The following is a 26,339-nucleotide window of genomic DNA, read 5'->3' as shown; positions in this document are numbered from 1 at the left end:
TACCAGGGAAATAGAAAGCCTGTACTGCACCAGTTGTCAAGATTTACCAAATCAAAAGATAAATTTTAAGCAGGCAAAACTGAGGTCAATATTTGCCTTTTAGAATAATTAATCTCAACATACATGAAAACAAGTTAGATGTTACCAACACATTCTGAATTGCTACCAAGTATCTGGAAAGGTCTCCATTATAGTCAAGGACTGAAAAGGATTCAACCCCTTGAAACAAATATCCTGAAAAATTATGAATCTAGCTCTCTAGTCGAAACTATTCACCTGGAGAACTGGGTGGGATTTCAAGGTCTCGTATGCTGACGGGCTCAGTTGAAAAATAATCATTTTTAGTGACTTTGGCAACAGTCGCTCAGGATATTCTTAATTGCACGCGTGATCTGGCTAGTTAGCATTGGTCCAGATCTCAGTACTTTTGACTTCTGAGGTGGTAACGGAATGGGAAGGAAAAGGAGAATAAGGAATGGAGACAAGGAAAAAATTCCCTTTGTCCCAAAATTAGCTTTGCCATAGTCCTCATATTTGTGACAAATGTAATGCACCCTTTATCTTGTTTCTTATAGTAAAGTTGTCTGTAAATCCAACATAGTAAATGTAGTTTTCAGGAGACAGGAAAAGGAAACCTCAGAATGTTAAACAGATTTGATTGATATTACTTTAAAAAGTTGTTCCCTGGGGAAAAAAACCCAAATGGAAAATCCTTTGTCTAACAGTACTGAAGATCAGAGGGAATGTGCTAGTAATTAGGCAGACAGAAAATGTATATCCTTTAGATGTATGCTTGGCTCAGTTACACACACTGTAAATTCAACAGATCAAGATAACCTTGCTGCAGGATTACACAGACGGCACCAGGGCAAGGCAGTAAAACATGTTATTGCCTAAATCCAACAGGTAATAAGGAGGGTGCAGGGAAAGCAGCTGACAGCTGTTTAAAATATGTTCCCATCCAAACATTTCCTTTCTTATCTGCTTGGGTTTTTTTTCTGAGTCAGAGAAGCCTTTAAAAACCAGAGGGAGCAAGAAGTCAGTGGAAGATCCTTACTGGTGTCACGGTCCTTTTCCACGGGAGATGAACATGCGCGCACGCACACACACACAATTTCACACACAGGGAGGCGAATGGCGGACGGTGAGAAGCTGTTGTTATACTTTGTCCTGCTCCCATTTGGGACCAGGGAAGCTTTCTGAGATGACATGGTGTTCGTGGCCCGGGTGCCCTTGCCTTGCTGCTTCCCAGGAGGAGGAACCAACCTGCAACGCTTGCGGGAGCCGGAGCCGTTCTTGCACAGGCAGCCTGCCCAGCGCGGGCAGCTTGCTCTCCACGTCAGCAGGGAAACAGCAGTTGGGCCTCTGACTCCTGCCGGACACATCGCTGGCCAGAAGAACTGCGAAGGGGCACGGGCAAAACTGAATGATCCTGGACTGAGCATACTTCTTCACAGCACAACTGGTAGGCAACAGGTTTGTTGGACAGACACACGCACGATGGCTTTAGCACTCTCTTGCATGAAAGAAATCCGCTCTGTGGTTGTGGTGTTAAGTCGCAGCCAGTTCCTTCCTGTCAGTTCAGGAAGAGTCTGATGGACTGAACAGTTTTATTCCCTCAAATGTAAGGCTGCAGCTGGTTTTTGGCCAAAAGAGAAAGAAGAAAACAGAACAAACCCAAAACAAGAAAAGGAGAGTGGCCAGGTGCTGCTGCTCCTTCTTTGTTGTTATTTGAGTCTTCACAGTGCTCCTAGCTTCATGGCTGGCTGAGTGGATGGCTCTTTATTTTTAATTAATTTTATGTTACACTGAAATTTCATAGGTTGTTCCACCAACTCCAGACACCTTCTTAACATTTGAGTGTCTAGCAGGGCTGACAGGTGTCCCCTGGGAACTTGATGTTGAACCCAACCTGGATATTCCTTTTGGCTGTCCATTTATTTTACTGTGAGGTGTCTTCAACTGCAACTCATCCCTGCATCGAAAGAAATATAAAAAGATGCAAAGTCAGTGATTAAATTGTGATAGCAGAATGGCTTCACTGGGGATAAACAATTATCCCTGTTACCCTGAGTCCCAGCGCTGCAAAATATTCAAGCATGGGAGCAACCTGGCTGAAGCCGATATACTTGATGAAAAGCCACTGAAATGAGAGAATTCATCCGGCCATTAGGTTAGTGGATCAGACCCCAGTAATATTTGTTCATTTAATTGCTTGCTTAAATGCTTTGTTGGACCAAAACAATTGCATAAACATTTACAGGAACGTAGGAGGGTTTAACTGTCATCACTGCTGACCTTAACCAAGCTGCCTTACAATCAAAAATAAAATACTCATAAAAAAAACACTTCCCAGTTAAATATACAGTTAAACTAAATTATGTTGCTCATCTCTGAAAGATATAGGAGAGGTGAAGCGTAAGACTTCTTTACAACAGAAGACGCAAGCTGAATCAGGTCAGGAAGCACTCTAGGATGCTTATAATTAAAGACCATATTTCCAATGGACTCTTTAAAATAGTTTCCTCTCTTGTGACATACTGCCAGAGAGCATGGACAACAGGCTTTCCTCGAAAGATCTTTTAAATCTAGGCCACCGCACACTAAAGCTTAACGTCTCTCATCCCCAAGACTCACAAAGCAATTAGATAAAACCTACTAAAGAACTTGCATGTGTTCTGGAAGTGCCAGCACAACCAGGGTCTGCTGTATTCTCACATCTTTCCCCTGCGCAGTGGGTGTCTGCTTGTATTTAACTCAGTCTGAAGTTTAGCACTGGCTGATGCCAGCAGCAGTGACCAGGGGCTGAAATACCTTCCAGAAGAGAACACTTTCTGCCTGCAAACCGAGACAGCCTGAGCTATTTCAGATCACCCTGACTTTTGCTGGAGGCCAGAGGGTTTGATGGATTAACTGTATTCAGATGGTAATTTCTTTCTTTATATGTGTCTGCAAAACAAAACAACCTACCCAGGACTCTTACACAGCTCTTGATAGGCTCAGAATAGCTCCAAAGCACTTTTTATGTGGCAACCTGGTCTGACAGCTGTACCCTGGAGCTGGAGCAGCAGGTCCATCAGCTCACACCAGCCCAGCTTCTGCTACATCTTTAAGCCACGCTTGCACTAGAGAATGGAGTTGTGGGTATCTGAACCAGCAAAACACATATAGATAAAGAAAAATACTGTGCGGTTTTGTAAAACTCTGCTGTATCCCCAGACAGCCAAAATACGCAGTGAACAAATTCTACATTTGCCTCGCTGAAGGATTAGAAAAGCCCCAATTCAGTGCTGAAATTCTCCTGAAGAATGCAGTCTGCCTTCTGAAACAACAGCAGAAAGGAGATGGGGAGTGTTAGAGGAAAGGGGAGAAAGGGAAGACATTTGTAGTGTTATTGACAGAGAAACTGCGCTACTTTTACAAAGCACAGAATGCCTGTGAGAGGTTTACTGCAGTAGGTAAAAAACTCCAAGTTTATTAAGCTATTTATTTATTAATCTAGGTATTTGACTTGACTTTAAGAACTTCAGTAAAAATGATCCTCTGCAATGGTATCATACATCTGCAACTTCCTCTAACATCTGATGGGATCTGTAGCTACTTTCATAGCTACACCACTTTTGCCAAACACTGTATTTTTCATTACTTCAAAGAGCTGAACTGAAATGACTTTACAGGCTCAACATTTTAAACAAGCAAAACACAAAAGCAGTGGCACCACCAGGCTGAAAGCATAACCAAGAACTAGAGACAGAAAAGGCAAACAGCTTTTCAAATCAGCATCATACATTTCATACAACAGCAGCAGCTGATGCATCCAGGTCTCAAACAGAGGGCGGAAAGGCAAAAGAAAGTCCACAGGTTTTCTTTCACTGAAACAGACTTGTTTCTTTAATACATATGAAGAGGAAAAAGCCAGCTGTCTACCTCCTGAAAGTCAGATCTCCCACCAGTAGACAAATCATTGTAACAACTGCAATTCACTTGAAAACACTGAGGAAGAACTTGCTGGAATTAAACTTCAGGACGCCTACGATAATGGTTCCCCACATTTCAGCAACTTTTCCCCAAATGTTGGACAATACTGGAGTGAGAAACACAGGACCTTAACCAGGGAACAGCACAGTGCAGTAAGTGCCAGATTCAAAAATCCCTAGATATTTCTGATGAGCCCCCCAGGCCCCAACTTGACTGAAACACTGCATCCCCTATGGGATCATGAGCTCTTTTCAGACTTTCCAAGCCCTGTAGTCTCCAGAAGAAAGCACATGCAGAAGCTGCAGATGATGATCTTCCTCGGATACTCCTTACTCAGGCTCTCGGCACAGCAAATCCTCTCTCTCTCCCCACGCTTTCTCACAGAAAGGAAGGGGGTAGTGAGACCCTGAGGTAATGCCAAGGAAGCCTGTGCTTTTATCACCAGTGTTCCGCTATGGGACACTCAACACAGCTAAATACACAGCTCTCTGTGCCAAGCACAATTGCCAGGAGTGGTCTCAGCCTGTTTGCCTTAGTGCAGGGAACGCTTGCACATGCTGCGATCCCAGCTTTGTCTCTCGTGTCCAAGCAATGGCTGGATCCAGCCTTCCTTTAGGATGCAAACTAGAATACCTCCAACCTTCTGTGCACAATGGGACACACAAACCTCCCACCCTCACTGGCCTACTGCAAAGATGTAACCTGGGTCATGCCTCCAGCGCAGCGCTCTGCCTTTGCTCGCAAGCAGATAGACATTGCTAAGCAGCACCTAAAGCAGGACCTACCTTTGTGCTCCTACTGATTGCACCTCCGTAATTTCCACAGTGTTTACAAATGAGACAGCCTTTGGGCCTCCGTAAGAGGGTGACCTAGGCATCCCTGTGGGGGACGACGGGACCTGGTGGCCTGGAGATTTGTAGGAGCCATTGCTCACCCTGCCCTGTAGTGCTTGATGTGACTGGACATTATTATTGGCTAAATCAGCTTGCAGAGAGGTTGTGGAAGTCCTTGGTGCTCTTGTCATTGCACTTGAAAGTGAAGACACTGAGGACTGCAGTAGAGGATTCCTTGTGCTAAAACTGGTAGCAGCCATGAGATTGTCTCTAGATCCGTATCTCATGGCCATGCTGCGCGGGTCTTCAGAGAGCGTGCTGACTTGCTGAAGGCTGTAGGAGCTAGGGGTGTCATAGACACCTGAGTCTGCAAACACCGAATCAGGGTGCGAGTGGAGGAGCTTCTCCCTCTCTTCCATCTCTTTCCTCTCCTGGATGGATGCCATAATGGTTTTGGAAAGGTTATCATAGCGGACTGGGGAGGGGTCTCGCTGATGTGGAGCTGGACTCCCCAGCACTGGGCTGAAGCTCTGCGGTGGTTGGCGCTGCAGCTCGCTCCCCCGTAGATGGCACATTTTGGCTGATAAATACGGGGAGTGGTACCCAACGGAGCTGACGGCAGAATGGGCGATGCACTTCCTTCCCGAGGGCGACATGGGGTTTAGCAAACTGTCATATGAAAGACTCCCATTTCTGTTTGACAGGGAGTTGGGAGAAAAGATGCTTTTGTAAGGGGTGGAAGCTGCCCCTTCAGACTTTATTGGATGGAGGGGCACTTTGTCTGTCCCTCTCCTGCCAGCAGATTTCAGGCTCAGGGATCGTGAATTGATAGCAAAGGAATCTATCTGGAGTGGGGAAGACTGATAGGTCTTGTGGAGGGAGCTCTTCCGGTAGCTGGGGATGTCCAAGCTGGGTTCGGACTGGTAATCAAGGCTCCTGCCATCCTCTTCTATCAAAGCCCCTTGACTGTGTCCCTCCTGCATCGTGATCTAAAACAGAGGTGAATATGAGAAACAGAAGCCAATGATATGTAAGTACAGGTTTGCTCTCCATGGTGACTGCATGGGAAGAAAAGAAGCTGGAAGTCTTTTCTCAGACTCTTAGCCCAGCTATGACACAGGATCTTTCTAAGGAACCTCCTAACTCCTGTTTAGCATATGGATAAGCTCCTTAAAAGCAAGAAGGACATACTTGTAGTAAGTGCTAAATAATACTGACAGTAGTGTCAATCCAATGTCAATACACGGACACTAAAAACACAGAATGAGATACCTTCTAAACTGAGACTCAAAGTAAATCAGATTGTAATCTGATAATATTGCCCTTGGAAAAAGCACTTCGCTTCATTTTCTACAAATAGCTCCAGAGTTGAGAGATGCCTGGTTTTGTGTGCTGAGTCAAAAATACTTTAGTCTTCATTTCAACACACTGGGGACCAGCACACTCTTATCCACTTTATTCAGAGCCATGAATATTCAGTAATGCTGAATTTCTGGTCATAAGTCTTCAAATATAAGCACCTAAGCTTAATTAAAGCAGAGAGGCTCCTTCCTACCATTTAGACAACAAAATGAAGCAATTTTCTGTTTTATTGCTTCTATAGGAGAGAATTGCCACATCAGAGAAGAAAACACAGGCCATAATTTATTTATGTTCATGGAAAACAGATAGGACTTCACTTTGTTTTACTCTGTGAAAGATTGCTTACAGTTCTGCTCACTTAAAATGCCTGCACTAAGTAAATAATGTTCGCTGTTATTTTTAAGAAAGGGTTTGCTATAAGGTACAATAAACTGGCTACACTGGCTCTGCAAACAATTGTTATCAGTCACATATTTAATCAGAAACACAGTCAATGCAGTTTGCTCTTTATCTCATTTCTTTTAAGGGAAGATTATCCTAAAAAAGCCTAACTGGCAAAAATTTGGTTTATTCAGAAATCTTCTCCAAGTTTTTTTTCTTTGAGCTAGAAGATAGGGAAATACGCAAAACAGCAGCTCACTATCTTCTAGAGCATGGTGCTAAATTTGGCCTTCTCTGAAAAAATGAGACCAAGTGACAGCCTGTAAAGGAGGAGGAGAAAGCAATGACATAGCTTGTAAGTATATTTGTGCTACTTATCCTTGAGTCCCGATCTCTCTTTCCTAACAGCTTTCCCTGCTCAAAAGCAGAATTGCATTGACAGGCTGAAGAACTGATCCAGAAGAGACAACGTGATATTCCTCACACCAGCTAGTCTCCCTCTGTACCCTACGCTTAGATATGGCTTGGCACACAAATACATGCTATCCTACCAGCTTGCCAAGCGAACTCATTTTTATAATATTCCCATTTGACTACTAGGAAGTTGTGACTACTATAACGTTGAACAAGTCCAGAGAGTTCATCATATACACACCAGTCAGCCTGTAGTAACAACATCTTTTTAGGTTGGGATCAAAACAGCAACCCTCAGAGTTTTTCCCTAGCACTGCCCCAGTCTCCGGGCCTCCTCAGAACCCACCCAGTACTGATGTTGCATCTGCGGCTGCATACTGACTGAATGAAACAAGCTTGTTTTCCGTGGCTCTCTGCCTTCTGGCATCATGACACAAAATACTCTTGCTTACACAGCTCAAACTGCTAAATGATGCCTGTAAATAGAGTATTTTGAATTGGATGTCAAGCCCTTTTTCACGTACTAAAGTGAAGATGCTAGGATATTAAACTTGTTGTACACAGTGAAGATACTGTTGTACTTATAAGCCAATCTTTATTAAGTGAACAAATCCAGAGAATAAGATTTACAATTATTGTAGCAAGACTAAACCCTGGTAACTGGAATTCCATCATCTACCACCATTTTCCTCTTCAAAGGGTACTAGAAAAATTTTCTTCACCATTTAAGGACCATTCTGTATTATTCCAGTGTTGTTGCAGTCAATGACATGTATCTACCATATTTTCCTTTCCTTACTTATGTCACTCCCTTCTTGTTATCGTAGGGATGACATTGAAGGATCTGATTAAATTAATTATATGAAAACTGCATTGTGTGTGGTACGTGTGTTTTAAGGGTATCTCCACTGGTGTGTGAAAACCTGCTGCAAATACACAAGTTAGATCAGTGATTTTCAAACTGCTGTTCTCAGGTCCTGGTGGGGAAAAGGAATATTTGCAACAAATCCACGAGGAATAAGTGAGAAAACCAAGCCTATTAACAGTGGTCTTACTTTTACTCTCTGCTTCCAAAGGGAACAGTGTAAATTGTTTCAAAATTCCTAAGCAAAAGAGAAAACAGTCAAAGTTCCAGAGCAAGTCTCTCCAACTGTTTGGGCCTCAGTTTTTTTGCTAGGAGGAAATTATGTGAGTGTTAGGAAGTTAGATTTTTCCATATAACCCAAATGTGCTGAGAAGGTGCTAAGGAAGGTCAAACATGAGGAATCTTCCATTAATTCTAACTGAAATATTTTGGGGGATGCTTTAAAAGTTTTTTCTGTTTTGCAAGCTGACATCTTAATGAATCACTGAGCATGTTGTCTGTTGGCTAAAGGGTCTGATCCAGAAAAGCACTAAGCATGCCCAGCTCCTTCTGAAGTGAATGTGAGCTGGCACCTGTGTCAGGAGAAGCCAACGGAAGGTGACACTTCTCAGCGTCTCAGGATCAGGCCGAGACGCTGCTGAAGCAGCAGTGCACGCCTGTCAGGAGGACGGATGTGTCAAGCTCAACAGAGGAAAGCTGCAAAAGCAGATGTGTTTTCATAAGGAGCACAGTGAAAACACACACTCTCACACAACAATGCCAAGTGTCATTATTTACTTTTACACTCTGACATTCGCTAGAGCCCTGCAGTGGATTTATCCTCAGCTCCGAGTCCCCTGGTGTTACCTGGGAGCAGATCCATCCAGGTTCGCTCACCTGCTCAGCCGTAGCGTGGTAGTGGACTTTGGGATTGTTGCTGAAAGCTGGTCGATACTTGTACATGGCAGGTGTAGGAGGGCTGATAAGTTTGGGTGAAAGGCCACCTTCTGTAAAAGGGGGAAGGAAAAAAAAAAGGACTTTTATTAAAATGTGTGGATAGAAATCTATCTCCCATAATTCCTTGCTATTCATGTTCCTCTCCAAACAGATCTGTTCTGGAATGAATAAAACTTGCAATACTTTTGTGCAGAATTCCATCAAAATCAATAGGGCCCCTGTAGAAATAACGGTATATTGCTGACAGGTCAGCAATCTAAAGAGAAGAATCAAGGCATAACATATAAAGTGGGGGGACATACTTTGGTGACTAGCAATTTTGCTGTAATTTGAAATACCAGATATTTGGGTTGAATTCAACTACTTCAAAAACAAGCTGTTTTTCAGTCTGAAAAAAAGTTTTCTTAATAGCATCAAAGCTTTAATTCCACATATTCATAAATTAAATAATTCAGTTTGTAATGCCTAAGGATTTCATGCTACTATTTCTTATTCCTCCGTTCAAAACGATGTTTTTCTTTTTAACATTGATTGAGGAAGAAGTTTTAAAGTGCTTAAAAACTCTGCAAAACTGATATAAAATATCCAACCTATGCTGGAATGAACCACTTCAAGCTGACTTTTCTTTCCATTTCCTGCTGTTTATTTCCCTGCTCAGAACTCCTATAAATAGAAAAAAATCCCTTCATCCAGATCCCATTACTGTTTTGAAAGAATACCCTAAACCCTTTAAAGAAGCTGAAGTATTTTCTTATTAATAAAAATAAAACAATGATCACACAACTATACCTTCACTGGTCCCCAGCTGCCCTTTTAGCTCGGAGTACTTGCTTGGATCTCCTTTGGGTGGGAGAGGTGGTTGCACATCCATACTTTTATCTTCCAAGCCTTCCAGGCTAATTTTAGACTGAAAAACGACCAAAGAATCAACCCTTACCCACAACTTGGTGAAATAAGAGCACATGTCAGAGTGCTGGATGTACCACAGAACAACCTATACCTATGATGACAAACATGATTTAGCATCCACTGCAGACAAGGACTGTCATGTAAAATTAGCATTGTCATAACAAGCCAGTATAATTTTAAATGTACTATCCTAGTCTATATGGCACGTTAAATAACATTATCATCACACTAGTTAATCCGTGGTAGAAGAAAGTGGTGTTTGCTAGGATTTTTCAGCAACTTTCCAGGCAGCTCTCAGCAAGTAACTACCCACAAAAATCTTGCAAGGTGGCTTCTTTTGAATCCACTGCTTTTTAAATGACTAAACAAATTCTTCTCTTTCTTTCATGCCAGGAGAAACTGAAAAAAGAAGTGAATAAACTCAGCTTCTGGGCCAATATTCCTTCCACTGGACAACAAGCCTTCCTGCAGTCTGGAAGCTCAAAACCTTCTTTGAAGTGGAACAGCTCACCTGGTGCTACAGGGGTTCCTGCACAGTGCTAAGTTCATTAAAATTAATTTGAACACTAAGAGGTCACAACTGTTGGGACAGAAAATAACTATTGCAAAGAGCAGCTCTTCCAAAAGATGCCCAGAGGAATTGTACTATAGAGCTGTTAAAAAGGGATATTACTGAATCAAGAGCTGCTGTTACTGAACCTGGGTTACTTTCAGAGGATAAAGGATTTGACAAGAACTTGATCTCTACAATTTTCTCCAAACTATGCATCATCTCAAAAAGATTTTTCAGCGATAAACTCATTCCCAGGCTTGATAATGCTCAATCCATGCTCTTCAACAGCAGCCTTACCTTGCTCCGGTTGAGGTTGGCTTGGATCCCATTGTCGCTGATCTTCACCGTAATCTGCCGCTCAGATAAATCAGGCCTGAGGAAAGGAGGCTTCACACTCACAGCTTGCTTTTTCTTGGGCTCAACTACATACCTGATTAATTGTTCAACAGTCATCATTAAAATAAAAAATAACCTAAGAACAAGGCATAGAGACAAGAAAATCTTCCTGCTTCCCCGGTATGATTTAAGAATGTGTCAGAATTTAAGTAAGCAAACTCCATTTATTTCAACTGATGTAATAATTAAAAAGCAATACAAAGATCAATGATATTTTTAGTGAGCAAAAGGAGAGGATGCATTAAAACACTCAAGCAATTTTTGAAGCACTGACAGACAAGAGTACGGGTCACACGGAGAGAGAAAGACAGGCCTACCACCAATAGAAGTGATTTACTAGATCTTACCTAGTTAACATGAAACCCTGCGGTGCAAGACGGTGACTGGGGGAATAAGACCCAGCACATGAGGAGTTAACATGGAGAAGATGATGTCCTGTCAGTTCTAGCTTACCACACAGTAACTTGTTTCTGTGGCATGTTTAGCATGTTCCAATAAATGGAAGTAAAAGAAACAGACAGGTCTATAGGAAGCAACAAATCTAAAGGGAAACAGCTGACTTTAGACACTGGATTTCTTTCCAGTGGACTAGAATTCTGCAAGTGCAATTGGGCAGTGGTTGTACAGTGCATAAATATCAATACATACACAAGCTGTCTCTGGTTTATCTAGTGAATAGGACATTCTAGTAGTGATGGCTCAGTGACTTTCACTATACAGGATGATTTGAACAAAACACAGGCGCAAACACAAACACACACAAAACACAAACATTCCACTTGCTGAATAGCCGTGACGATAGTGCTCATGCCCGTCTCTTAATAAGACTGTCTACGAACTTCTAATAGCTGGCTCTCTTAAAGTATCTTGTCCTGATTTTCACTTTTTGATGTTTGAGAAGCACCAATTCCAGTGTCTTTACTTTAACATACATAAAAGTCTTTTAAGACTTGTTTGTTGCATAGTGAAGGGGGAAAAAAAAGGCAGATAATAGTGTCAGGGTCTGGAATTGCTTAACACCCTGAAAAGGATCAAATAGGTCTTCTTGTAGTATAATTATCAACACGTTTGCAGGCTGGACAGCTCAGCACCCTGGATATTTATACTCCATCTGATCTATTGTATTAAAATCCTGATTTCAAAATGTGAAATGATAAATTATTTTCCTCAAAATAGAAAGCCGTAAGTAAAATCCCAAGTTTCATGACGTAGACCTCACCAAAAATCTGTTTTATGATAATGAAAGTGCCAGTGAGATTGAAAACCATAGCAGCCTTAAATGAGATTTAAGCCTTAAGAAGAAAGGCTGATTTTTGATTTCCTCCTTATCTCCAGCAGACTAGACTAACTGGGCATTGATTGTACAGTGCAAAAAGTCGTGCTGGGAACATGACAGCATATGGAAACTTACCTTGTTACTGAAATCCACTGGATAAACAAGCTGGTGAAGACAAGGGTATCAGCTCTTGACATAATTTGACACATTCATTCCAAATACACATTTCTGGGACGAGGGTTATGAATTTCATGAAGAAAGCAGCTGCTTGTTACAGCCATGCAACACTGAAGCAGCTATCACAAAGCTCTGCCTTCAGGAGCGTTTTGCTTTATTTCCCTTTTATTTCCCTTTTATTTCACCAATGGTCTTTCACTTCTCAGCCCAATCAAGCACTTTTTTTTTTTCCCCTTCGTCCCAACAACTACCCTACCTCCCTCATTCCCAGTTGAGAGTATTCCTCTTACCTGGGAGCCAAGGGGCTGCAGAGCACATGTTCCACGTTTCCGCAGCATCCTCGAGTAAAAGGATTCACTCCCCCACGAAATTTACCTGTCACCTGGAAACATATTCAGGACAGCACTCAAATTTCTGGTTATATAAATGTCATCATCCAACCCTTAGAAAGCCAAGAACAAGTATGCTTTGCTCTGACCTGACTCCTTCCCAAACAGATAATTTTTCTTTGAATGCTACACCTCCTCTCTCCTCTAGCACAGCACCTCCATCAGCTACTTCTAGTGACACCAACTAAAAATCCCTTCCCAAAGGAGCACTGAGCTCACTGGGACTGGGCTTCAAAGCAGTCAGGTTCACCTCTCCACACCACTCCGGCATATTTGTGCCTGCTGTCAGCCCAACATCCTGTTTTGCTCCTTTCATTCCCCTGTCACTTCCACTCCTCTGCCTTGGCAAGTCACCTCCAAGCAAACAGGAACATCAATTCAACATTCCAACGTTGGATGAGAGCAATGTTTCCTCTCTGTCAGCATCCCGTCCCTAGCAGCAATCAGTACGAACCACTGCCTTATGCGAGAGGGTGCCAGGAACTCCCTGGTGGTTACAATGTTTGCTTGGAAATGAGCTTGTTTAATAAAAGCCAAGCCTCATTAGACTGGCAGGATCCATTCAAAGCTTCATAAGCATTATAAAGGGTTTGTACTCTACAGGCAGATACTTGAAAGTAACCATATGGGGATAAATACCAATAAAGCCAGAGAGATTAACAGTCATTGCCATTAAAAACATTACTGCTGCTGTTTGCAAGTAACGCAGTTTAATCAACTCATAGCTCTGATCTAGCAACAAGTTTACAGAGTACCAGAAATACTTTAATTACTTGCACGGAAAATAACGATTAAATGATTTTGCAATATATTATGCTGGCCTCTTTGATAGAACTTAAAAACTCTTTAAAAGGCCAAGGGAGAACTGCTGGAAGTTCTGAGTGTTGGAAGAGTAACCTGATGGCTAGAACATGGGCCTGGGACATTTGGCACATCTGCATTCAATCCCTGGCTTAAGCTGACTCGTGCCAGATGCTGGCAAAGCACTTTGTATCTCTGTGCCCGTTTTCTCAAACACAATATGAAAATAAAATTTCTCAAACTCACAGATTATAATACTAATTATATCAGTTTGGTTTCTAAAGTAGTTTGAAATACACTGATAGAAAGCAGTCCCAGAAGGAAAGATATTTATTTACTCTACTCTGAAACTAAAAATACCAGGGTATGAGCAGATGTTGGGTTATGGGTTATATTTTGATTCCATACAAGACTTTCAAAGGCATTCAGAGAGCTCACAAACATCTAAACTCAGCCACTATCCACTCCTAAATCACAGTCTGCCTACCATGAATGCTCAAAACCTACAAACTCTGGAATGAACAAATACCAAAAATAAGCAGTAAAGCACCGAGAACGTCTGTACAACTGGCCTATAAAATGTACAGGGAAAAGAGGACAAGTGTAGCCGAGCATATTGTAACTGGGAAGCTGACAGCAGATAATGAACAGTGTGAGAAAAGAGAATCAATACTGAGACTGCGATGGAAAAGTGAATTCTTTAAAATAGTGGCCGAGCCAGGAGCAGATCTCAGAAGCACCACTCCTGGTCTGGTGCTCTAATTACTTGAAAGGGTCCTGAAGGCTGGGAACATCCATCCTCCAGTTACAGATAGGCAGTACATATGAGTAAACAGAAATTAAGACCAGATTATATCTATATTTCAGCAAATGGCACGGGAATATGAATTAATATCAAGTGGTTTGGTAGCTCAGGAAATCAAAAGAAGATAGGATGTATTTTCCAATAGTTATTTCAATCAAGTTAAATGCAAAATTCTCAGTCTTCCTAAATGTTAGTGTAGCCACAAACACAAAAAGTTAAATTCTAATTTTTTTTAACTTAAATTTTTCCTTCCTCCTCAGCCTAAAATTTTCATGGACAGTTTTTATCACTGCACAAAGACAAGCCTAAGGCAGACCTTGATTTGGACTATGCGACCAAAATGCCTGGGTTTCATGCTGCTATTGTTAGCACTAGCAAACCTAATACTTGGCCAAACCCAGTTTTAAAATCAAGAGCAGGACAGAGAAAAGCCTTTTAAGATCTATGGCAAGCCTGCTTTGTTCAAAGGATTTGTTAGGCAACAATTCAGGATGATTTCGGATTCTTCGCTTATGTAAACCTCCCACACTATTCAGGACGCAAGTTTTTATTGTCTTTTGTGGGATAGGAGACAATCTCATCGTGGTTTGCAAAAGCCTGGCCTCAGACAGATGTCTTCAATTCTTACAGTCCGCACAGTGGCCATACAAACTGCATAAGCATGACACATCAGCCTACAGGACAGCCAGAAGAGCCCACTGCTGCGCCCACAGTGAGCACCCATAGATGCAAGAGCAGTAGAAAGGCATTTGAAAAAGAAAAACAGTGAAAAAGAAGTGTAATGTGAAAAAATAAGGGAAAAAACCCCATATGTGTGAGGAGTGCTTTGGAGCTGGAGCTCTGAAAGAGTAAAGCACTGGAATGCACACAACTCATTAGCCTTGGGAAGAAAGCTGAGAATGCTGTGTGCTGGGACGCTGTGTGACCCAGGGTCAAGCTTTCTAGCTGAGTGCCCCTTACGAACGGCAGGGGCACGCTATCGATCCCATCACTAGAGCTCTATCACCCGTATCATGCTATTGATACGCACGTTCACATGGGTCTGGACCACTCACACAGGGGCTGTGGATTACGTATATTTGAGTAACTGCAGGGGAACTAAAGTTTTACAGGCTTTTTGGCCCAAGATGTCATGTTGGCACTTGGTTTGGAGAAGCAAAACAAGTTAGATCCAATCGCCTCTCTGTGTGCGTGTGCACGTACGCTGGAGAACAAGAGAGAGACAGAGTAAGACAAAGAGCTAGCTCAGATCTTATATGCAGCATGGGTTAGCTGGGGGAGTTCAAAATATCAGGAGACAGGGCAAAAGGATGATTTAATCTTTTCCTTTCTTTCTTTCATCCAGTCTCATGGTTTGTTCAGTCTGACTCATTAAGTTCGAACTTCTGGGGTTGATGGTACTCACCATATAAAACCTATTTCAAGGCCATAAACGACAAATAAGCCTGGGATGATCCTTTGTGGTTAGATGGGGGAAATCTTTGCTTGTAATGCATTCAAGAAAAAAATATGGAAATAAAAAACTAGGCAAACTTCCTAGATCTTCACAAAAGCTCCAGTAAGAGTGTTACCGCTAAGATTTGGATCATTTTTTTGCTTTACCCAGCTGTCTTGCTAACTTTTTCTTTCCTAACTCAACATCTTAGTCACAAACACAGAGGAAGAATTACTTTTTACCTGTTCATTTGTTGTGCGTCCTCGGGCCACTAGAACGATATGGAAGCCAGTGAGACCAATTACTGGAATAAAGAATAAGCCAGCCACACACATGACAGCCATTCTGTATCCGGGAGTTAAAGAAACTGTGATGAGTATAGGGAAAAACAGGCTACGAAGGAGAGGGAGAGGAAAAGGAGAAAAAAATAATCTTGGAATTAGGGAGGGTGTCCCTCACCTTTAATTAGGTCTAAGTAAATTTTAACTCAAAGTCAAGTCCATCTACTCCTAGTCTGGGTCTTTATCCTTACAATGGTTAAAAAAAATATGTGAACTCATTGATTCTAGCTCTAACCATCTTGTCAAGTCCCTTCTGCACTACTCTGCCAACAGGGGTAGCACCCCGTAGAGTCTGCAGTTCGTTCATTACACTAGAATGCAGGTGGGCTGCTTCCAGGGCAAACTGTGCTCTAAAATATAGTAACAGATTTTTAAATACAGTAAACAGTATCCAGCAGTTTAAAGTCACACCCAATTGGAAGTAAAATTTGGGGAGGCAGCATATCCTTCTGCTTGGTTGTTCTGGCAAAGACTGAGATAGACAAAAGGTCAACTATAGCTCTGAGAGTCATCGATGGTTACAAAGGTCAGCTGGAGACAGTGGAAAATTTGCACTAAGCATTCACAGGGGAAGACCAGTGGGGGACCAGGGGAAGAGTAGATCTCCACCAGTGCTGGGAAGACAAGTATTCAGCTTCATTCTTTCACTTTTTCCTCAAGGCCACCTTGAGATTTGAAAGACCAAAAACGAAGGATACGTAATGGTAGTATGAGCTGCTCCCAGCTTTTCCATATGGTTTAGTACGAAGATGAGCCCAAAGGTGAATACTCCAACCATATGTGTGCTTAAGGACAGCAAGAAGAGAAAAAAATAGCGGTAGTTCCTCCGTCCTATGCAATTGTTGACCCATGGGCAGTGATGGTCAAAATCCTTGTAAAGAGAGGGAGAGACAGAGAACAATATTGAAACGGTGAAAGGAAATACATCATTTAGAGACAAATCTGAACGAATGTCACAGAAAATTACATCAGGCTGGTCCTGCAGCTTTACAACACGCCAGACTCTCTTTATAAGGCTTTTCTTAAGACCAAGTGGTTTCTGTATCTATGGCTGGAGAGGCACTTGAGTGTTCATAGGGTTTGAAGAGAGGATATAAAAATATAAAAGGCTATTTATCTGCCAGCAGCAGAAGCACTAATTTTTTATCATCCATAGCATAAGGAGTCAATTACAATGAAGCAGTTATAATCTAGAATGCTCTGAATATGCAATAGTGCTGCAGAATTCTCTGCCCCACATTTCTGTAGCTGAATGAATCCACTTTAAACAATGGACATCACGGAAGATATGTCTTTACCAAGCATGTCCCCAAATAAAAGCAACAGCTGGATAAGACACGGCAAAGTTCTGCACAAGTTCATTAATAGTTATGAATCCAAACCTAATGATTTGTCTCAGTCAAAAGCTCAAAGACCCTCATAAAGTCAGAGGAGATCTCTCTTTTAGCAGGAGATTTAATAATGAGGGCAAGCCACAGGCATCTTTCATGTGCCTTTACACAGTTCCGTAAACACGTAAATCCACTGTCTTCAGTGGGATTATTCTTGACATGAAGACAAGATCAGGTGCAAGAAATAAACCCTTCTTATTTCTGTGTTCTTCGGAACAGATATTGTACAGTCATTACATCAACAAATGAATCGTTTATTCTTTGTTTTGTGGTGCTGCTGTTTTAAAATATTTCTCAATGATGACAAAGAGGCTTCTGTATTAAGTTTTGCACAAAAATTTACAAAATACAATGAAATGGATTACAGCTTTCTCAAAGCACGTTAGAAAATGACAGAGGCAAATTAATAAAGATCACTACAGGCTATATCTAAAACGCTGACACAATTCTATGATTCTGTGACATAGAACATGTGTATCATGCAAACCTGGTTGTACTGAATGCAGCTCAAAATGTCTACAGATTATGAAACTACGTAAGTATCGACAGCAAAGAAAACAGAAATCTGACTACTTTTGTCACAGATTAATTTTTGGGCCTCTGTGGTCACAGCAGGCTTTAGGTTTTAACTGGTTTTATTTCTGCAAGTGTTGTTAGCTTTAGTTGTTTGTTCATTTTTATCAAATCAGCTCAGAAGTTTTATATTTTGGAAAAAAAAAATGTTGCACATTCTAGACTGAAAGTGAAAAGATGTGAATTACAATCCTTAATGGGTTTCACATGGAAAAGCCAGTAGAGTTGCTTGTATCACTGACTCCAAGCTCTTCCACAACAGATAGGGGAGTGGGAAATAAGCATCACAAGACTCAATAAAGCATGCTGTTTAGGACCATGATTTATCGGTTCAGAAGTCATTAATGCTTTTTGCCTATATTCCTCCACAGCAGTTATAATTTAGTTATACAAGCAGAGTTTCTTATGTACCCACTAGAACAGTAAGGGGCATTCAATTGATACGATCATCAATAAAACTTATTGAGAACTAGGCAGAGCCACATTGCATTCTGCGATTTTATTTAGGTTACTTTTGGATTCTCTCCCATTTTCGTTTCTGCTGTAAAACTGACTCCCCTGGAGGCCTTATGGCAGCATGAAACAGCAAGTGTTTATACCAGTGAGTTTTGAGCAATCTTTTTCTGAGAAAACTCCATTTCTTGAAAATGAATTTTCAAGCTGAGCCACTGGGGAAAGCAGAAGAAAGAAATTCCATGGGACAACTGACAATTTACCACCATCTAAACAACCCTCAGGATCTAAAATTAGTGAAAACATTTATGTTTTACAACTAGGAATATACAATTTGAGTTTTCCACAAAAAAATTCAGCTCTGTTCAACAACTCACTGCAGCCTAAAGAAATTGTGTGACACAACTTATGAATATCTGTGGCTACTCCTCTCTACCCAGGGACCCTGGCAGCTCCTTACTCTACATCTTCTCAAACCCCACATCCTTCTAAGGGTCTCCACAACAGGACAGCCTTGTCCTATTTATTGATGGTTACTAGGCACAGCACTGCTTCCAGATAATTATAACTTAGATATATATTGCCCTGAAGGAGAAAATGACTGACACAAGATAAACCCAAGCAGGCTTTCTCTCACACATAACTGTGCTGCTTTCTTTGAGACAGTTCTCTTGCTTATGGCAAAGAGGATTAGGACAACGATGGTGTATACAGCATTCCAGCTGATTCTGATATTTTTTCCCTTTCTGATTAGCAATTCCTTTCATTTTAGTGGCACAGCTGAATATATTTCAGACATATTAAAGATTTCATCTTTCTATCGGGGGGGGAAAAAAAAAAAAGTAGACCTTGGAGCAGAAATGATCCTTAAGAAGTGGAATTTTTAGCTCAGCAATAAAAAATCCCCCCTGGCAACACACTGCTGTGGATACAAAACTCTGTACTTAAAAGTTTGGCAGATGTTTATGGCCCAAAAGCAGATTTTGTTGTTTGGGGGTTATTTTTTAAAAATCCTGGGTGCCTCACCAAGACCCTAGGGCCATCAAGAAGCATGAAAGCCCCATAATTCAGATCGAGCAGCATCAGAAACATGAACAAGTTCATGCTGTAAGCTGGGGTGTTGAAACAACTATGGGGTCTTTCTGTTCACTGGGGAACCACTCACTCAGTTCTGAGTTTGGTTTTCCTAAAGCTCACCCATCATTCTAGCTTCTCTGCTTGTCCACTAATGTAGGCACCAGTTTGTTCCAAATTAAATGATCAACAGAACTGTTACCTCAACACAGTTGTCACAGACGCTGCAGTGAGAGCAGCGTGGAGGACGGTAGAAGTGGCAGGTGGCACACCATTTCATCCGTACTTGGATTCCTTTAATCTCCACATTCTTGTAGAGTGGAGCTCGGAAGTCATCGTCTTTATCTTCATCTTCATCTGCTGCTCAATGCAAAACTAAAAGTTAGTGGAAACAACAGAGGGTAAAGAGGAAAGAGCTAATCCAGTCAGTGCCTTGGATACAGGGGCACTGCACATGCTCCTGGGCTTGTCAGACAAAAAGGAGTCATGGAAGTGATGGACTGCCAGAGCAGGTTGTCTGGGCTGCAGAACACGTCAGCGATCAGGGCTCACCTCAGCACCTTCCACAGAAGTGCTGTGCAGCCTTATGCACCAGCCCTTGGAAAACGAGAGGTGTTTGAGTCTCAGCCAGCATTTACAACCCAAATGAATGAGAAGAGATGCAGACTAGGGTCAAAGAGGGGATGGAAATCACTGAAGCCCTTGCTGTGAGAAGTTCTGCTGCGTGCATTTGGGATAAATTCAATGCACGCCTACCAGCACATACAGGGAAAGAAACTACACTGACAAATACTAGAAGGCTGTGCTAGCTCAAACCCAGAAAGGAACCCAGATGACCCTAAATGACGATGATTTGTTCAGCCCTCTAGTGTCAGCCCACAACCATCCTAAAGACCTGTTGCTTTGGGGAGATTGATGCCACAGTGAGATACACCATTCTGAAGCACCCTGTGTGCCCGTGAAAAATGCTTGCACCAGTGCTTACTTCCTTATAGCATACCCCATGCTCACCTCTTCAGAGCATACCCAGGATGCTCTTGCTTTGGTAATGGTATTTAACTGGGAAGATCTCACCTCTCTCAAAGGCTGCATGGTCTACTGATCTGAGCAGAGGGCTGGGAGTCAGAAAGGCCTGTATTCTAATTTTCTTACTCTGTGGCCTTGATCTAGTGGCCTTGATCTCTTCACCAACAGAGAGATGAGGATGACAATATCACAGTCATCTTATTAGGGGCAACGTGGAGGGCAGATGGTTTATCATCTCAGCTAAATGCTGCTCTGTTTAAGAAAAGAGGCATTTCAAAAGTAAATGCACAAAATAAAAGCCAGTCTATAACAGACAAACATGTATTGGGAAGAAAAGGGAAAAAGTGAGAATGACACTCATGAAACTTCATCTTTTATTCTAGATTCCTGTGATCTTTATTTGCTTCCTTTTGATAGAGAAAATCTAAGGAATTCAGATCTATTTAACAACTGGTTAAACATTATAGTGCAGCTGGCATTGGCTGACTGATTCCAAATTAGGTGGAATTTGATAATATTGTCCCAGCAGGGCATCAATCACTGTCATTTAGTTCTATATTAAATATTCTCTAGATGTGTTACCATGATCCAATTTCCACTGACTTCAGAAGGAGTTCCTCCCTTCACTTAGATGAGTTTGGGATCTAGCTCAGCTACAGTATTTACCTTGCAAGAGTATTCTCTGGATTAGCGTTTGTCCATGGCAGCAAAATGCTGTGCTGGCACTATTCTCTATAATTTTCCTTCATAACTAGTCATTGGAAGTCTTGGTGCAAGCTAGACTCTAAATCCCTTAGGCACTTCTATAAATACAATCTGTAGGTTCTTCAATACTATTATAAGTTAGCCCATGCTATATAATACATGTGGGCATATGAAAACAAGACAATAGAACAGTCAAACCATTTAAGCTCTTGTAAAAAACCTGACCACACAAACAAAAAGTCTGCACCTTGCATAGACCTACACACATATAAATACATTAGTCTTGCAGAACTGGCACACACTTTAAGTGTTTATGTAAAATAAATTCACATAAAAATATTGGAAGTCAGTTTGTAGTTGGCATTAGCCAGCAACGAGCCTTGCCAGTCTCAACTCAGACTGTAAATCAGATTTGTCAGGTTAACCCCAATTTCAGTGACCTAATACTTCCTTTCCTTCTCATTCATTTTGGTGTATTACTGGCAACTCACGTGCACAGAGCCAATCCTGATTCATACCAGAAACACTCAGAGAGCCAACAAATTAAAAAATTATTTAACAGTGAGTAATGGAGCTGAGAGTTTGATTCAGGCCCTCTCCAACAATGCAAGAGTGAGATGGGTTTACTTCCCCTCATAGCCCAAGTTCTATCTGCCAGAGAAGCTGTATGCTCATAAGATATAACTAGAAATGTGTATTTCCAGCTTTCACTGATCTGAGCAGAAGAATACATTGGCAGAGGAATGTATCTTACCACACAGATTCTCATACTCTGACCAACTGACACAAAGCAGCCAAGTCTTGTGCTTTTATAACATATGATTTTCAGTGGCTTCCTTACAGGAATCGTGATTTCATGAGAATATCAGCTTTTGTATTGCTTATTCGTTGTTTTGGTTCTGCAGGAAATTTGAAACCCAAGACGACTAAACCTACTTTGGATAACAGAAAGCAAGTAGATCTATTGTATCTTCATTTAAAATCACTCCTACAATTTCTGAACTCCTTGCACTGGCAGCTCTGCGGGCGGCGTGGGGTGGTGATAGCTTTTTCACATGCATGCTTGTGATCTGAAATAACATCTGCTCCTCTTTCCTCCCAGCACTGGTATTTATAGTCTTTTCCATCTTTTCCTTATCAGTTTGCTCCTTTCATGCACCTAAATTCCTACTCGATCACTTTCTTCCAGGATGACTTCCATCCCTCTCTTTGACCTTTCCCCTTGCTCCCAGCCTCTTCCAGACCAGGGACATGAACAGCATAGAGACATAAGGCAAATGCCACAAGTGAAAAAGAGAGAGAGAAGAAATGTGAACTATAGGAACTCCTCCCCTTCCTGCTTTGCTCCTGACTCCTTGTGTTAATGGAGATGGAAGGATAATGAAAACATTTCAGAGTTTCTATTTGATTTCCCTATGTGCTTCCCCTTTAATTGCAAAGTCCAAAATAAAGAACTTGTTTGCAAAAGGAAGTTATTAGTACTGTTATCATTTTATCAAAGCTCTTTTAGTTTTCCAATTCATAAGTCTCTCTGCCTCTTTCACTTCCCTTTGCAAAGGGAGAGGGGTTAGAGAGCATCTGTCTGCGTTTAGCGGCCAGCCCAGCCCTAACCCTTGGCAAGTGCAAAGGGAGGTATGAATTTACAAAACCCTCGGCACTGAGCACTCACAGGGCTCTGGTCTGAGGGAACTGCGTCACAAAAAGATACTCGATTCCCAGACTGAGGTTTTCAAAACTGAACAACTTTATTCCAGCTCTCCTCCCACAAAAGGAAAGAGTATGGATGCTTTCGATAACCTCACATCCAAAGCATTTGCTGAGACGGAGGAACTAAAAAGTCCCAGAAGCTCATTAAAAGCTCTAAGAGTTTAAGTTCTTTTGAAAAACTTACTAGCGCCTATTTGTAATTTTAAGCACCTAAATACTGCAATACTTAATCTTGCACAAATGACTGAATCTTGCCTTTGCCTTAGTTGGCCTTTGCACACAATTACTTCCTTAACTGCAGTGCTGCAACACTTAATCAGGGGTCCAAAAGCTTCAGCTGAAAGGAATGGCAGACAGATGCTTAGCATTAGACCTAGTTACCTGGAGAAACTTTGCACTTGCTATTCAGGGGAGCCAGCAGTACAGGTACCTTGTTCTTGTCAGGTAGCAATACCAAACAGATACTGAATTCAGTGAATAGAGGTGAGAAAGCACAGCTTGCAGAAAGTACAGATCCACTGGTTTAGTAAGACTCCCTAGAGCAGTCTCTGCTGCAAACTGCATGTGAATAATTACTGGAAGACGGATAAAATGAGGTGATAATTCTCTCATTAGATTGTGTTAAAAGAGATAGCTGCACTGTAGTTCCCATTACAAAAGCTGAGCGATCTTTATCCTATTTAATCAGCTGTGAATCAGTACTAATTTAAGCAGGCATATCTTTCGAACATATACATTTTTAGACACACTAAGGCAAGCCTTAATCATTATCCTTTTTAGCGTTCGATGCTTTTGCATTCGCTTTGATGAAGCTGTTTCAGAAAGTTTTGCCTCTCCCCTCCACCATGCTCTTGCTACCTATTGTGAAGACAGTGACTTAAATCCAGTGTGCCAGCCTGACACAGGGGATGGCAATCGAAATCACATCAGTCAGGAGAGCTACTCAAGGAGAACCCTGTGCTCTTGACTGCCAAGTCTGAGCAAGTGCAAGGACAACCGACATCTCCTTGCTCAGAAGAGAGATGGAGGGTATCCAGCATTTCACTACCATCCCAGCTCTACTGCCAGCTGACTATATTAAATAAATAAATTAATAAACTCTACAAGAAAGAATACCGGAAAAAAAAGGAGACTAGTCAGCAAATAGTGTCTTTAGATTCCTGATACCTCCCTTGACTTGAGTTTTCAAATCCCCCCTCCCAGTGGTCCCGTTCTCTGTTACCTCGTGGGAAAACTCCAGGGTCCATGAAAGTTGCCATGCTGAAGTTTGCCAGTACAAACAAGAACACGAGCCCATTGTACACTGGGATGGCTGGGGAGATGGCTTTTGTCAACCAGGGACACCTGTGGAGAAAAGAGGTTCTAGGTAAGGGCTCTTTGGGCTGTAACATGTAGTTTCTTCCCATTCATCATCATCACACAGAGAAGTATCTTGTCCCTGCCGCACCAGCCATGCAACAAGGCTGAATTTGCAATTTAACAACAGAAATTTCCATAGAACCAGTTTCACTGATCTAAAGTGCAACTGCAGACACCCTCTGTGAAGCTGCTTTGTTCCATAGCACAGAAAGCACCATTGTCCACATGGCTCATAGGGCTTTGCAACCCCATTGCCTTATTTGCAACCTGGCATTTTGCTTCTCTCTATAAAAGCTTCATCCCATTGTTGCATTTCTGTTTACCTTCTGTACAGCCTTGCTGCAGCTGCTATTACGTTCAATTTTCACTGGTGTAAAGCAGAATAAGATTCTTAAATCACTGATCTACAAAGAGAAGCACACTCCTCACTACGCTTCCCAGAGTGGTTTTCAACACCAAGTAGCACTCAGAACCAACACTTCCAAACCTCTCCTTGGGGGAAAGTTTAGTCAGACTGAGCATGGGCTCCATAGGTGTCAGCAGAATGTAAGAATGTGATATCAGAAAGAAAGTGGGTGGCATCTCTCCTGTGAACAATTTTCAGGAACACCGGAAAGGCTTGCTGCCCACCCAGCAAACACAGCCGAGGGGAAGCGAAGATAAAGGGCGAAGGAGAAAAAGTAGGAGACTTTGGAAAGAGGAGGGAGAAATGCATGTTAGTTACAGGAAAATCGTTCTAGCTGCAAAGAAGAACACCTCCCACTAGCAGAGGAGGGCAGGCAGCTGTATCCAATAAAAGGCAGTGTTTATTCATTCACCCATTTACAGCCTCTCTAAAGGCGATCTCTGAACACTAGACCAAATCTGCTCCTCTGCTCTGCATAAAGAAGTTTGGTATTACAGGGTTGCTGAGGGGAAACATCTGATGAATCTCATGAATCTGGCAAATATAAGTAAGGAAAAATGTGGGACAAAGAATTTCTTTGAAAAAGTAAGATCCCTGACTGAGTGGCTCCTTGACAGCCAGGGACTCCTCCAAAGCTGCTAAGCAGACAGCTGTTCAGCAGTAATACCTTGCTGCCATTAGCATAAATCATATTTCAGCCCACATATTCTGGATTGCATTTTGCCTGTATTACAGCTACGGTCAAATCTGGTTGTCTGCCAGGCTGAAGCCTGCAGTGAAAAAGAAAAAACAACCACTACACAGCGTTCTTCCCAACCTAATTCGCACTGGTTTTGCTACCAATACGCTGTACTGAACAGCTGAGGATGGTGTTAGTGACCTGGAAGGGACACTGTTAAACACGCCCCAGCATTAGAAGGGCACCACACTTACTCTTCCCATTTCTTTGTGAGCAGGCAGGAAGAGATTTTTTTGCACTCCCCTCCTCTTCACAGCCAGGCTTTTAACATCTCATTGCCACAAACTGCTTTTCAAAGGACCTTTGCACGTGCTTCAGTCAGCCTGGCCTGCAGAGAGTGAAAGATGAACGAATCCTATCCATGGTGAGTCAACAGTAAAGCCGAGAGCAAGATACATCAATGGCCAGGGCCAAACTTCCAGGCTGACCAGTGGAGAAGGAAAAACTAAATCTTATCCCTCAAGCAAGGATGCTTTACTACATAGCCCCAGCAGGGGAGCAGGACCATGGGGTTTCTCCTGGAACTGGTCTTAGCAGGGAAGGCTTAGTTCTTATACAAGAGAAAGCTGATAGAGATTCGCTAGCTCAGACAGAACCAGCTGAAGACAGGTTGACTCCATGAAGTACCTTAAGACCTTTATGCTTCCTGGGAGGTGGAATTTCAACATTCAGCAAGGTCATACTGACTTGCTGCCATGCTGAGTTTTCCTCAAAGCAGCTGCCAATGACTGAGAACGAAGGCAAGGCAGAAGTTTCTCACTTGCCATGAAATGTGCTGCAGTGACCTTGCCAAGCAAGCTGCAGACCTGTCACTAACAACAGTTTCTGCTAGATCCTTTAAAGGAAAGCAAAAGAAATCCTGAAATAAGCACTTACAGAATTAATTCTACCCAGGAAAGGGTTCTTCCCTCTATAGTAAAATTAGATTGAGTATTGGGCACGACTGACTTCATTTCTTCCCATGAAGAAATTGCCTACACAGAGAAAGATTATAAAGTTACCCATTGCTTGTGAAGCACCGAGAAGAGATTTCCTTGGCAGTAAATAAGCTGGCA

The 26,339-nt window shown here is 42.0% G+C and overlaps 1 protein-coding gene across 1 annotated transcript; it reads right to left on the bottom strand.

Annotated features, from left to right (window-relative positions):
- Window positions 1-1,803: 1,803 nt before the first annotated feature.
- Window positions 1,804-24,186, bottom strand: ZDHHC8 (zinc finger, DHHC-type containing 8). The gene is made up of 10 exons (XM_009866961.1): window positions 24,003-24,186; window positions 19,545-19,702; window positions 16,550-16,722; window positions 15,753-15,855; window positions 12,371-12,462; window positions 10,529-10,661; window positions 9,559-9,676; window positions 8,710-8,819; window positions 4,764-5,800; window positions 1,804-1,975 (listed from the first exon to the last, which is right to left on the bottom strand). Exons 1-10 carry the CDS (start codon window positions 24,184-24,186, stop codon window positions 1,804-1,806), a joined length of 2,280 nt encoding a protein of 759 aa, XP_009865263.1.
- Window positions 24,187-26,339: the final 2,153 nt, after the last annotated feature.

Source organism: Apaloderma vittatum, unplaced genomic scaffold (genome assembly GCF_000703405.1).
Source record: "Apaloderma vittatum isolate BGI_N311 unplaced genomic scaffold, ASM70340v1 scaffold573, whole genome shotgun sequence".
Lineage (NCBI taxonomy): Eukaryota > Metazoa > Chordata > Aves > Trogoniformes > Trogonidae > Apaloderma > Apaloderma vittatum.
This window is presented reverse-complemented; position numbering and strand designations above follow the sequence as displayed.